Source organism: Rhinoderma darwinii, chromosome 6 (assembly GCF_050947455.1).
Source record: "Rhinoderma darwinii isolate aRhiDar2 chromosome 6, aRhiDar2.hap1, whole genome shotgun sequence".
NCBI classification, from domain to species: Eukaryota; Metazoa; Chordata; class Amphibia; order Anura; family Rhinodermatidae; genus Rhinoderma; species Rhinoderma darwinii.
Genome location: NC_134692.1, coordinates 18,383,643 through 18,397,607, shown reverse-complemented (window position 1 = coordinate 18,397,607; position 13,965 = coordinate 18,383,643). Strand labels below are relative to the sequence as shown.

Here is a 13,965-nt window from a genome sequence, read left to right as displayed (position 1 = left end):
AAGATGCTTTCCTGTGGCACAAAATATTGTCATACTTGGGTATCTTGCGACCATCACCATTTTTTTTTCCATTGCAGTCCAGTCGTGGTAGTACTATGTGGTCTCATGTGTGACCGCAAGTAGAATTTGTGATTGGTGAGGCCTTGATTTATTACATCTGTAAGATGTCCCCTAAACCGAGTGAATATCAGGGAGCAGGAGAATAACTAGGCCAACATTTCCCTCCCCTCTCGGGGCTCTCTATGCCGTTTTAGATACTTCCATGTGGTGCTGATTTATGTGAAAGAGGGTGCGCTCTATTTCTAGGAGTCTGGAAGGTGGCTCAAGTCTAGTAACATGATGCATACTAGGTTAGTGATTCCCAAACTGTAGATGGTTCTTTGGTGGGGTTGCTGTGGTTCGGCAGACTGATTTTTGGTAATTGCATTTGATTTCCACTGCGCATAGCTGGCGCCAATCGGTGACCTGCCCAATGCATTGGGAGGGCAGGGAGCCATGTTGCTTCATCCCCTCTCTGCATAAGGAGCAGCCTGTGTCCTTTTCTCCTATAGCTTGTGCTTGTAAATGCAGCTGTATATGGGGGCTGAATTCTGAGATCTGAATTATTTTTGGGGTCTCAATAACTTTTTGTGGTCTGAAGTCTCAATTTTGGTGGGCTGAAGTTTGTGGTCTCAATTTATGTTTGGGATCTGATGGGGTCATGTGCACTAGTGAGGCATTTTTGGGTGTGTGGCCTATAGAAAGAATCTGGGCACATGTACAAGTAAAAAGTTTGGACCCTCCATGTGTGTCGACGCATCATCAATACTGACGACACATCACCTGGTAAAAGTTGCAATTGCGGTGCTCAGAGGTGATGTCTCCATGGACAATACAGCCACCGTGGTCTACTGGAGAGCAGGTTAGAGTTTCACAATGGGGTTTCTAGCTGGTTTCGAGTTTTCTGAGTCTAAAGCAGTTCGGGAGCCACTAAATGGAATAGGGCCCACCAGATAATTTTTGTGGTCTGAAGTTTCAATTTTGGTGGGCTGATTTTGGGGTCAATTTATGTTTGAGATCTGATGATGGGGTCATGTGCACTAGTCAGTGTGTGGCCTATAGAAAGAGGCTGGGCACATGTACAAGTAAATAGTTTGGACCCTCCTTGAGTGTTGACGCATCATCTATACTGACGACACATCACCTGGTAAAGGTCGCAATTTCGGCACTCAGAGGTGACGTCACCATGGACAATACAGCCACCACAATGGGATTTCTAGCTGGTCTGAGTCTGAAGCAGTTTGGGAAGCACTAAATGGAATAGGGTCCACCAGATCATCGTTGATCTTCTACAGGTTCCCTGACAGGTTCCTTTGGATAAAATAATAATGAGAATAGATTTTTTTATTCATTTAGCTATTAGCCAGGTGTGAGGTTGATGCATTTCATTATTATTATACTGAACACAGAGGTTTCTATTGACAAAAGCCCATTAAAAAGTACTTTTCTAAATGATAGGAACTAAGTAGGTGGTCTGCACTCCCTCATCATTCCAAGCCAGTAACATCTTGTGTCACAGCCTGAAATAATCATAAACATTTAGGCGCTGCTTATTCTCACTGTGACTTATTAGTGGAAAAATACATCTTCGAGGTAAGTTCTTATTAAATAATTTTTCGTCACTTTAAACATGTGCTGTCCAGAACCGGCCTTCCTCGAGCAGACACAGGGAACAAACACTTCACATTCACAGATGCTCCTAATTTGATGCGGTTTGGAGTGTAATTTAGATCAAAAAGATCTATGTAAATGAGTCAGGATTTCTTAATTAGGTGCTTTCAGAGAAAGAAAGGAAAAAAAATAATTCTTGGACCACATCAGTAGGTGTGGGTGTGGCGCCCACAATATTGGAGCCTTCTACTTTGGGTTTGGTTCAATATTATATTGTTCAAGCAGAGAATTTTTTTTTCGGCACAATAATAAATCTGCAGATGGTATACATATAGCGACGCTACTTCAGAAGGATTGCATAAAATGCTGTCTCTTTGGCGAATGCCTCCAAGTAGGTCACTCTGTTGTGAGTTAGCAGTTTCTTGTATATATCTGCCAGATATTTGTTCCTATTAGAAATGGGGCGAGTTCCAGTCTATGATCCTCTCCTTAAAATTTTCCAAGTGCTATTTATTTAAAAAAAATGTGCAGATCTTTCTCAGAGCTAGGCCAATGTTCTGTCACAATAGTAATTATAAAACTACCAACCCTACAAATGTCTTTTAATTATATGGATTGATTCGTTGTTTTTCTTCGCACAGATGATACCGTTTAAAATGCCTTTTTTTTCATTTATTTTTTGGTAAAAAAAACTAATGGAAAATCAAAATCAAGTTTAAGATTAAGATTTAAAAAAAGATTTTATTTATTATTTGATTTTATTCTTATTTTTTTTTAAATATCTGTTTACTTAAAAGCACCAACATATTATACTACGCTGTTCACAGGTTGTAATTGTAGAACTATGTCTACAAGTAAATACAATTCTGAATTAAATGACGCAATGGATTTAATAAAAATGAAAAATGTGAACATTTTAAAATTAATAGAAAATGTAAAATTAAAAGTTTTTGTGCATGAATTGTTTTTGTCATAGTAAATACATTTTAATTTCTAAATCTTTTAACTGATCAGTTGAAAATAATATTAGTTCCAATAAGTAGTTAGACAATAAAGTTATGGTTATTTATTAATTCATTCATTATTTGAGTGTGTTTTTAATACTTTATAATTAATGAATATGACGGCAACCACTTCACTTCCACTACTAATGATAATGGTAATAATATAATTGAATTATAGTAACATTTTATATTGTATTTTTTTAATTATATATTTGTTTAATTAGTTAATTTTGAATACATTTTTTATTTAAGGGTTTGTTATTATTTTATAATAAATTACTACTATCACCTCTAAACCTACCTCGATAATAATGCCTCTACTACTTAAAATAATTATGATAATAATAATAATCTAATTTTATTTTACTACAATTTTATAATTTATTTTGTACACTCGAAAAATTTAAGACAAATGCAAGTTATGTGTATGTTCTGATTAAAATTCAGTATTTATAAAATATTCATTAGCAAGTAGCCACATTTGTATACTTTTACATTAGGAATTAAAAACTCTTGTCATTATATTCTTTTACTAGACTTTGAGAATAGTCAAATTAGTTTTTCAACCTTTTTTAAAAAATGTTTTAATGTACTTTATATGGGTTAAAAGAATAAAAAAAATTCTTTCAAATTCTCTATGTCCCCTGCTGGTCCTTATTTACATTGCTGCAGGCAGCAATAACATGTTGTCCAGACAGGTGACTGTGACAACCAATCACTAGCCGCAGCAGAAATGCGACAACCTTACTGAAGTGATTGGCTTCCGCAGTCACTTCTCGGGACAACACGTCATCATTGCAGCAGCGTAAACAAATTTCGCCAGTGTCCAGAGGACCACCGGAGTGAAAGGGGAAGTTTTTTCTTAATTTTTACCCATATTCAGTAGATTTAAAAAATAAAAATAAAAATCATAAATAAAATCATAATAACGTTACGTACAATGTATTAAAATATTATTTTCAGGGCGATATGATGGTTAAATCATGCTTGAAAATACATCTAATCTATGTTACCAGCTAAAAGGATCTGAGTACAGACAAAATGACTCAGAAGAATGAAAATAATGTTCTTGTGTAGATAATAAAATGAGAGGGTACGCGACATGCAATCAGCTGACCACGTGGAGGAGAAACGCCGACAACAACTTGCCTGATGAACGAGCCAATGAGCCAGATGCTGCGGTTGGCTGAGTCTTTTTCTATGTGTGTTCAAAAGTAGACATCTGGGTTCAGCAATTTTCATTCAAAAAAAGAAGATGATAGGGAAGAGTTTCTGCAACCCTCCTACCAATCTCTTCAACTAATTGTGACGATGACAAATAGATGCCTAATGGCAGAAGAAAACCTATAATTTGTTTGGAAAACGACCAATTTTTTATTTCTTTAAAAAAACAAAAAGATAAAATTTTAGCTTTCGGCCTATGCGTTTAAAAAGCTGAAGGAATAAATCCCACTAGAGTAACATTCCAATAATTCATCATTCCTAAACCAGGGAGGTGGCAAATTATCGAATATGCCGGACTATTTAAACTCTGGTGGTCCGGTGAGTCCCAATACTGACTAAATAGGAGATCTTTAGAAAATTAATCTGATTATATACTACGTCAGCATAGCGGCACCGGCGGGTTCAATGACAGCGGGTCCTGCGTGTCGATCGAGCTATCGATCACATCTAAGTTTATAACTTAAATGTGATCAATAACAGGTGGATCCTGCGTGTCAGAGACATGCAGGACCTGCTGACAATTAACCCGTGAGTGCTGCTGACCTGATGGATTCAGGTCTCAGCGCTAGATACAGCTTCTCTTTCTACAGGATACAAAGCAGCTGTATCTGAAAAAGTAAAAATAATTTTTAATGAAAAGTAATTCAAAAATTGCACCAAATAGTGGTTCATTAATCATATTCAGTAGTTAATGTAGGTTCCTGCATGGGGTCTACATAGATAATTAATTAGAGAGTAGGAGATTAGCCTACAACTAATGCAGGTATCTATGAAGTCCCCGTGTAGAAGCCAGCATTAACTACTTCAAGCCTGGTATAGTGCGCAGGATACATCATGATGTCATCACATCAGCACTGACTGTCCGCCTATTAGTCATGCTGGCCCTGTGATGTTGAGTAGAATGGGGGTGTCACTGATAGTATTTTTTATTGTGTACTTAGAAGGTGCTGCACAATCTGCTTATCATTATAATAATAAGCAGGAATTACCCTCCTGAATGTTAGGTGTGTGAGTAGATGTTCATCAGTACTTTGCACCTATATTACCCGCCTCTACATACAGTAATATTATGGGTGTTTTCACACGTGCCGTTTTGTGACTTTTTTGTCAAAATTTTTGTGGCAACAAAAAGTTACAAAATTGGCACAAGTGAATACTCCCAAGCACTGTCTGCATCCTGCTGGTAACCGGCGGCTTAACCTGCCCTTATATTGGTAACTATCCTTTCCTTCTTTCAGTGGTATTAAAAGGGTAATTTGGTTTTAGCAAATAAGGGTTATTCATTGTATAATAAAAAGTTAAACAATTTTCCATTATACTTTGTGTATCAATTCCTTATGATTTTCAAGATCTCTGATTGCAGTCACTGAACAGGACCTTTAATTGTTTACTTCTAATTGATAGAAATTGGTCCTGGTCCACAGGGGTGCAGGACTGGTTAATGGGGTTATCCGGGAGATTTCAAATTTTGTAGGAGGGTAGAGGGCGTTATAAGATAAAAAATAATAACCGGTACTCGCCCATTGAAACGCCCCCAGTTTCAGCGCCGATACCCCTTTCCCCAGTCCGGAAGCTTCTGCAGTGATCACGTATCATTCATCGGCCAGCCATTGACTGCAGCAGGACGTTACCGATGAATGGCATGTGCAGGAGCTTCCGGGACCAGAGCAGCAAAACGGAGTGTCAGCACTGGAACGAGGGGGCATTTTAAATTGTACCTGTTAGTTTATTATTTTATACTCTCCCCTACCCTCATACAAAATTTAAAAAAAAACAGAATAAACCCTTTGAAGGTTCTTATTGAATGACAGCAAGCGGAGATCTAGAGATCTAGAAATCTAGAAATTCTGGAATTAATCCAGAAAGTATATTAAAAATGTGTGCAGCTTTTCATTATGCTATGAGTAACCTTACTTTGTTTAAAAAAAAATACCCTTTTAAGTCATTTTGATGCCCCTTTTCTGTGACTTGTCAAAGGCCTTCTTCACACACACTTTTTTTTTCAACATTTTAGAACTCGGGAAGAAAACGCCTTGCGTTTTAAGCATTTTTTAATGGCGCTTTTTACTTGTGTTTTTGGTGGTTTTGAAATACTATGGAGAAGTCTATGGACAAAAAAAACCCACTATGTCTAGAGCATGCTGCATTTGGAACAAAATACCACTGCCCCGCAAGACTATAACATAAACACCACAAACCAAATCGCTTTATTAGGCCACGTTCACACGTGGCACAATATTTTCGCTGCAAATGTTGGTGCAGGTTCGGGGCAATTACGCAACAAATCTGCAGCAACATTTGCATATTTGACAGGTAATTCAGACGTTGCAGATATCACAGCGGACTTGCCGCAGATTTCAGTTTTTGCACTGCAAAGGCTGAAATCTGCAGTGAAATTCCGCTGCTTCTCTGCGACATAACGAGCTGCTGCGGAGGGGAAACTCTGCACCGCAGCCTGATTTCCGCACAGTTATTTTCCGCAACGTCTGAACTAAGTTTCCTAAAAATGTAGAGAAACAAATGTAAAAAACATCTGCTGCAGAATTCCACTGAGGACTGTCCAGAGCGGAATTCAACAGCAATTCCGCCATGTCTGAACGTGGCCTTATAGACTTTGAAGTAATGTCTGCCGTCCGTGAACTGCAACTTCAAGCAACGGCTGAAATGAAGGGATGCAGAGCTCGGTAATACCCCTAATTCTCTATAACTCACTGAGGGTATGTTCACACGCACTATTTACGGACGTAATTCAGGCGTTTTACGCCTGGAATTACGGCCGAAAATACTGCTTGAAAGCATCGGCAAACATCTGCCCATTTATTTGAATGGGTCTTACGATGTACTGTGCAGATGGTAATTTTTTTTACGCGCCACCGTCAAAAGACGGCGCGTAAAAAAGATGCCCGCGTCAAAGAAGTGCCTGTCACTTCTTGGGACGTAATTCGAGCCGTTTTCCCTTGACTCCATAGAAAAACAGCTCCAATTACGTCCGTAATGGACGTTGCTAAAAACGCCTGCACATGCCATTACGTCTGAAATTCAGGCGAAAACAGCTCCGTAATTTCAGCTGTAACGGACGTGCACGTGTGAACATACCCTTAGACGTCATTTTATTATAAAGGCCAATGACTTCATGTATTTGAATAGTCTTGATAAAAAATGTCCTATAGTTTTGTGTTTACAGCTCCTCCGCAGGCCAATGTATCTTTATGCTTTCAGACTACAACACAAACCCAGTGTAGTCTGATCCCGCAGTCATACTCCCTTTTATCAGTCCCCTACTAAACTATTGCATGTATATTAGCATGTAGTAGAGGATGGAAAAAAATGAGTATGACTGCAGAATCAGACTACACAGAATTTGTTTGTAGTCTGTTACCATGGATACCCATAGATTTGAATAGAAGCTATAAACACAAAACGGTAGTGAATTTTTAATCAATACTATTTGCAGACTTGCTTATTTTTTCATTTCAGGTGGAACTAAAATGGTTTAGAGGAGGAAATGCCCTTAAATTTGAAGATATTAATTTGAAGATATATACAGTAGCTCTTACAAGGAATACCCATGCTCTCTATATCGAACATCACATGGCACCCGCATTGTGAGGGGAGATATAATCTGCTGGTAATAAATTGCACCATAAAGCTGCACGTTGACAAGAAACCAATCTTGTGTATAAATAGCAAATATTTCTCTTTGAAAATCAAGGCAGTGACATTTTGTGCAACACTTTAATTCTTGTCTCGCAAACAGAAGAGCCCAAATCCCTTCAGGTAATGTTACTTTCGATAAGTAATGTCACAGCGTGACTTCACATGTTAGCAGCCCAGCGATAGAGTGTTTTTTAAAGCTTTCTAATCAGCTTGGAAATGGTCTATTTACAGACACCGAAATCATATTTACCTGCACTGGAGGTAATAGTAAAAAATAGCACATTATCAGCAAAGGTGTAAAGTGTTTTCCACAGCCAGGAGCGGTTTATTTATCGGCAATTAATGTGACAGTCCTATTAACTTATCTCACTATTGATAACATGAATATCTCATCCATGCCATATGTATTTCCCAGAGTTTACACTGCAAAACATTCAAACAAATCTGTACATTTTACCGCCATCATTTATTTAGATATATGAATAATATACAAGAAATTGTGGCTCATGCATGCAATAGAGTCAGATTTGTGGGGGCAGGGAGGAGAGGATCCTTGTTCTAGAACAGTGTGTGGGTCCCTTTCCGGTGAATAGTTAATATCCAGTTCACACCATTAAAGCAGCACCTCATAGCCCCCCCAGGAGAACTTACTACAGGTGTCACTAGACTCACAGGCAATGGGCCCCTTGTACATAGAGCGGCCGTGCAACTGAAGAGGTTACAGATGAAATATATTTGCCCCTGGTGGAGTTTTGAGAATATCAATGTTTCCAATAATGCATGAGCAGTTCTTCTACGTTGAAATGAATGGGAGCTAAAAATATAGCGCTGCAGAACATTTTGGTGCAACTGCTATTTTAGCAATGGGAAATAACAAAATAGTATATAGTGGCTCCAAATCAGAGCATCCCTCGATAGACAGACGGACGGACGGACAGATAGATCTGAGATATATAGATAGATAGATAGATAGATAGATAGATAGATAGATAGATAGATAGATAGATAGATAGATAGATAGATAGATAGATAGATAGATAGATAGATAGATAGACAGATATGGGAGTTATAGAGATTAGATAGATAGATAGATAGATAGATAGATAGATAGATAGATAGATAGATAGATAGATAGATAGATAGATATTAGATAGATAGGAGATAGATAGATAGATAGATAGATAGATAGATAGATAGATAGATAGATAGATAGATAGATAGATAGATAGATAGATATGAGATAGATAGATAGATAGATAGATAGATAGATAGATAGATAGATATGAGATAGATAGATAGATAGGAGATAGATAGATAGATAGATAGATAGATAGATAGATAGATAGATAGATAGATAGATAGATAGATAGACAGATATGGGAGAGATAGAGATTAGATAGATAGATAGATAGATAGATAGATAGATAGATAGATAGATAGATAGATAGATATGAGATAGATAGATAGATAGATAGACAGATATGGGAGAGATAGAGATTAGATAGATAGATAGATATGACATAGATAGATAGATATTCGTCCAATAAGAGACAGCACTCCAATTCGTGATAGAAAAAACGGCTTTTTATTAGCCCCTGTGCGACGTTTCGGCTCTTTACATGGAGCCTTTCTCACGAATTGGAGTGCTGTCTCTTATTGGACGAATATTGAGGATCTGGGAGCAGTGATCGGGCTCCTGGGACGTGCACCCACCTATATTCCTGACTGGTGCTGCTGTATGGTGGACATTCTAGATAGATAGATAGATATATAGATAGATGGATAGATAGATAGATAGATAGATAGATAGATAGATAGATAGATAGATAGATAGATAGATAGATAGATAGATAGATAGATAGATGGATGGATAGATAGATAGATAGATAGATAGATAGATAGATAGATAGATAGATAGATAGATAGATAGATAGATCGGATAAATTAATATATTGGAGCAAAGTAGGCAGCAAAAAAACATCTTAGGCCCCATGCACACGAACGTGCTTTTGCGGCCGCAATTCCCCTGAAAATCCACGGGAGAATTGCGGCCCCATTCATTCCTATGGGGCCATGCACAAGACACTGGTTTCCACGGTCCGTGCATGGCCCCGGAGCCCGGACCGCAGAATGAACGGGCAAGCCTTATTACGGCCGTGTTCTGTACTTGGCTACGGTCGTGTGCATGAGGCCTTATATACCCATAATTGATGGTAACAATATGAGCACATTATTAATATTACTCAGGAGATTTTGGGCATGTAACCTTATTGTAACTAATTCTTGTAGCCAACCCTCTGTCACCCAGGGAACACACTCTGCTAGTCCCCTGCCCCTTGGCTACTGGACTGTACAGTATGTTATTAAAGTTAAACGTTTAACAAACTTCTGATATGTCATAGTGACATGTCAAAAGTTTGGATTGGTGGGGTCCGAGTACTGAGACCCCCACCAATCGCTAGAACGAAGCAGCTGAAGTCCTTCTTGTCTGTTCGGCTTTTTCCGGAAATAAATGTCTCGGTGTACGGACTATGATGTCAGAAGTTTGTCAAATATTTAGCTACACTTTAAACTGTCCTGCTCTCCTACATAAAATATAGTACCTTGGACTAATCCTGGGGGTGAGTGTGAGCGGATATCCAATTTTTTTTTAATTTTTTTTAATTTTTTTAAATTGGGAAATTTAGCCCTAAGGCTATGTTCACACAGTGTTTTTTGACGAGTTTTTTTTTGATGCGGAAACCGCACCGCAAAACTTGTCAAAAACGGCCCGAAAATGCCTCCCATTGATTTCAATGGGAGGCGGAGGCGTCTTTTTCCAGCGAGCGGTATAATCGGTTCGCGGGAAAAAGAAGGAACATGCCCTATCTTCGGGCGTTCACGCCTCTGACCTCCCATTGACATCAATGGGAGGCAGAGAAAGCGTATTTCACTGCGTTTTATGCCCGTGACACTCAATGGCCGCGGGCGAAAAACGCTGCGAAAGTCGGCGTGCAGGGAGAGGAAAATCTGCCTCAAAATTCCGAATTTTGAGCCAGAATTTCCGCCTGCAAAAAATTCTGTGTGAACCCAGCCTTAGAGATCTGTACCAGCAATAAAGGGTTAAGACAATTTTGCTAAGATATTTAGGAGGAATAAAAATTATTACTGGAATGATGTGTTGATTTTTTCATTTCCCTTCAAAATGGCCCACAGCAGGGATGAATTAGAGTGTGGCCCTGTGAAGTAATGGAGCCGAGCCACACGTTGATTGGAACCTGCTGCTGTTTATAGACCGGGTAGTAGTGCAATCGATAGACGCCGAGGATACGTTTTGGTATGTGAGTGCGTTGCTCCCCGGAGTATATTTTACAAATTTGTCATGGACCAGTTAGTTAAGACACCAAACAACCGCGTAGACTTAAATATACCGACTCACTTTCTGAGATGTTCAAAAAGAGCTTTCATCGTGTCGCGGTTACATGGCGGCAGATGGGTCACAAGGTTCCTCAGCGTTTTAATTTTCCGGTCACTTTCTGAAATTTCTGTAGATGACATAAGAAATAAAAGAGATGACATTTAAAAAAAATGAAAAATACAAATTCTTTGTCGATGTAAAAAAAAAAATAATTCTGCTAAAAATGTAAAAAGTTTTTTTTTTAGTTCTATTTCTTTATGGGAAATCTGAGTGACAATTAATATTTCAGCTTTCAAGCCTAGATTTCGCAGACTCCTGGAAGAAAACCTGCCCAGTCATGTGGTTTTATATATTCAGCGATATGGTTTTTGTCAGATAATAATATGACAGGTTTACCCTTCAGGAGTCTAGAAAAGCTGGGTGACATATGGGAGCCGTGCTCATACTATTCGTCATGTAGCCTTGGAGGGAGACAATTGACGAACTTCGAGATAAAATAGGTTGTAGTAATTGTCGATGAAGCAGAGCTGAGTTTGATATCGGTTTTCCATGAGGACCCCTGCACTGGAGTCTATAAGGACTTCACAACCTCTGAGTTTTATAGAGCTCTAATACAGCACCCCTAGCAGTCTGTATGTCCATACTGTGCCACTGGACGCCTCCAGAAATCGATAGTCGCTCGATCCAACTCTCTAGTACAGTGGTTCTTCTTTCTAAGCATCGCTTCTAGGGAAGAACATCTCCGTAATAGAGTGCAGTATGGCGGCACCATACAGCGGCTCACTGATTCATAGTATGGAGCCATGGGGACACTGTGTGATGCCGTACGCTACTCTGCTGTTTGCATGCGGCCTTACTGTGAGTAGACAAAATAAATGGTTAAATTAAAATTTCAGCTCTGCTATACTTGTACAATTACGCAAGATTTTTGGACTACAGGGAGTAATACAGGGCATTAATACTCGTCAAGGCTGCACAGAAACATTAGTTTCCAGCAATAACTACTGCAGCAGTAGATGCCCCAACTACTTTTTTTTATTGGTGCCATATCCTGCATTGCACCCTGGTACAGATGGGTAAGACACAATACAAGGCTATGGACATATGTTGCTGTACGTCCGTTTTGCAGCAGTTTATTCACGGCCTAACCGTATTAATATGATCCAGGGGAGCGCACGTTAGTCTTTGACTCTTTACCCCTCTTGTTTGAAGCATCCCCTTCATTCTAGCTATAGGGTCGCAGCACGCAAACGCCACCAATGAGAACTACTGGACGTGTCTCTATGGCACAGACATCTTACATAGCTGCAGGTTTACTTGAAATACGTTTTTTTTCATCTAAATTTATGTATTTTTTATTTTTTTTTAAAGAAAACCTGATTAATAGCACCGTCTCAGATCATAGAATGACTGCTGCCAGTCTGTCTCAGATATCTAGCTCAAGGTAGAAATATCATAGGACTATGGGCAAGAGGGGGCAAGGACTTGGCAGAGCATAAGCCCCATCTATCTCTATATCCAACTACCATATTAACTTATTCAGGACCCCATCTATTGGCCAGAGTAGCTACAAAGTGTGTGTCTCATCTTTGTATTGCATTGAAAGCCTATTGATTTCAATGGCAATATGTAATTCTTCATTTCCCCTGCGGTGGCACTGTAGAGAAATAGAACACTTTCTGCCAGGTTCCTCCACAGATCACAGCTGATCGCTGGGGGTTCCAGTAGATCTTATTTTCGAATGAAAATGGATTATCCAGAGTGGCCGGCCTGTTTCACTATATTTTATTAAATAAATGCAGGCGGAAAACCCTTAAATGCAGGCGGAAAACCCTTTTAAGCTTTCGATCTGGGGGGAATTTAGATTATGTTTTGGTTCTGTGCCAGAAACAAGTGGCGGAGTGTCAGACTTTTTGGATTATCAGATGCCAGGTTAAATATTTTTGACATATGTAAACTATATTTAATACAGTGAATACAGTACCTATGCAAGACCCTAACAAATTCAAATCCCCCGAAGGTGCTCGTGCCCTTTTATAGCCATCGTATATATTACTATGAGCACAAATTATACATGTCTTTTATTACTTTAAAGAAATCCTTTGGTTTGCTAAGAAAAAAGTGTTGAATCTCTTGGTTTTGCAGAGAAAGTCCCCCTTGCTGAACATAAAATGATTTATCACCGGCTCGCAGCTGGAATTTACTCAGTCACTTAATAGGACATTAAGAGCAGCAATTAAGCCGTACTCCCCAAACAGAAACAACATCACTTGCTTGAGTTTGCTCTTCACATGTCCTTGTGTCTATATTTACTGCACCAAAAAGCAGCCGGTGCCAAAATTTTGCCAAATATTCGAAGTTAATGACAATCAGATCCGCAGAGCAGCAAGGGGTGCCGGTTAACCATTAAACAAGACACCTTCCATATTGGCACTGGCACAGTATAAATCATTCTCCAAGAGCCCGCTGTGCCACTTGTCTGCCAGAACCTGCGTGCAACAATGACTTCATAAATCTGATAAAAATTTTTAATGTGCCGTAAAATCACCCCTCAGGCAGGAGGTTTGACACCCAGGGACGTACCTTTCCCTAGGAATATAGTCTGGAAACATTAGAGGTGTGCGCTTGTATGTGCTTTGTCATTTTATTTCCTGCTTAAAAGACTTATAGGAAAATATGTACACAGCTTTTTTTACACTGATAGGGTCAGTTCACACTGAGTTTTTTTACACGTTTTTTGATGCGGAAACCGCGTAAAAAAACGTCCGAAAATGCCTGCCATTGATTTCAATGGGAGGCAGAGGCGATTTTTTTTCCCCGCGAGATGGTTTTTGAAATCCATCGGAGGCATTTTCGGTTTCCGCGTCAAAACGTGTCAAAAACTTCCGTGTGAACTGACCCTGTCAGGGTATAAAGAAGCGACATGCTCTAGTTTTACGTCTCTGACCTCCTACTGACATCAATGGGAGGCAGAGATAGCGTATCTCGCTGCGTTTTTGCCCCCGGCGCTCAATGGCCGCGGGTGAAAAACGC

The 13,965-nt window shown here is 39.2% G+C and overlaps 1 protein-coding gene across 1 annotated transcript in view; it reads right to left on the bottom strand.

Moving 5' to 3' along the window:
* ARHGAP15 (Rho GTPase activating protein 15) overlaps positions 1-13,965 on the bottom strand; it is a 222,241-nt gene that overhangs the window by 23,344 nt on the left and 184,932 nt on the right. The window contains exon 8 of the mRNA XM_075831029.1: positions 10,954-11,059. Within this exon, the coding sequence (XP_075687144.1) occupies positions 10,954-11,059 (106 nt within the window). The remainder of the gene's footprint in view (positions 1-10,953; positions 11,060-13,965) is intronic.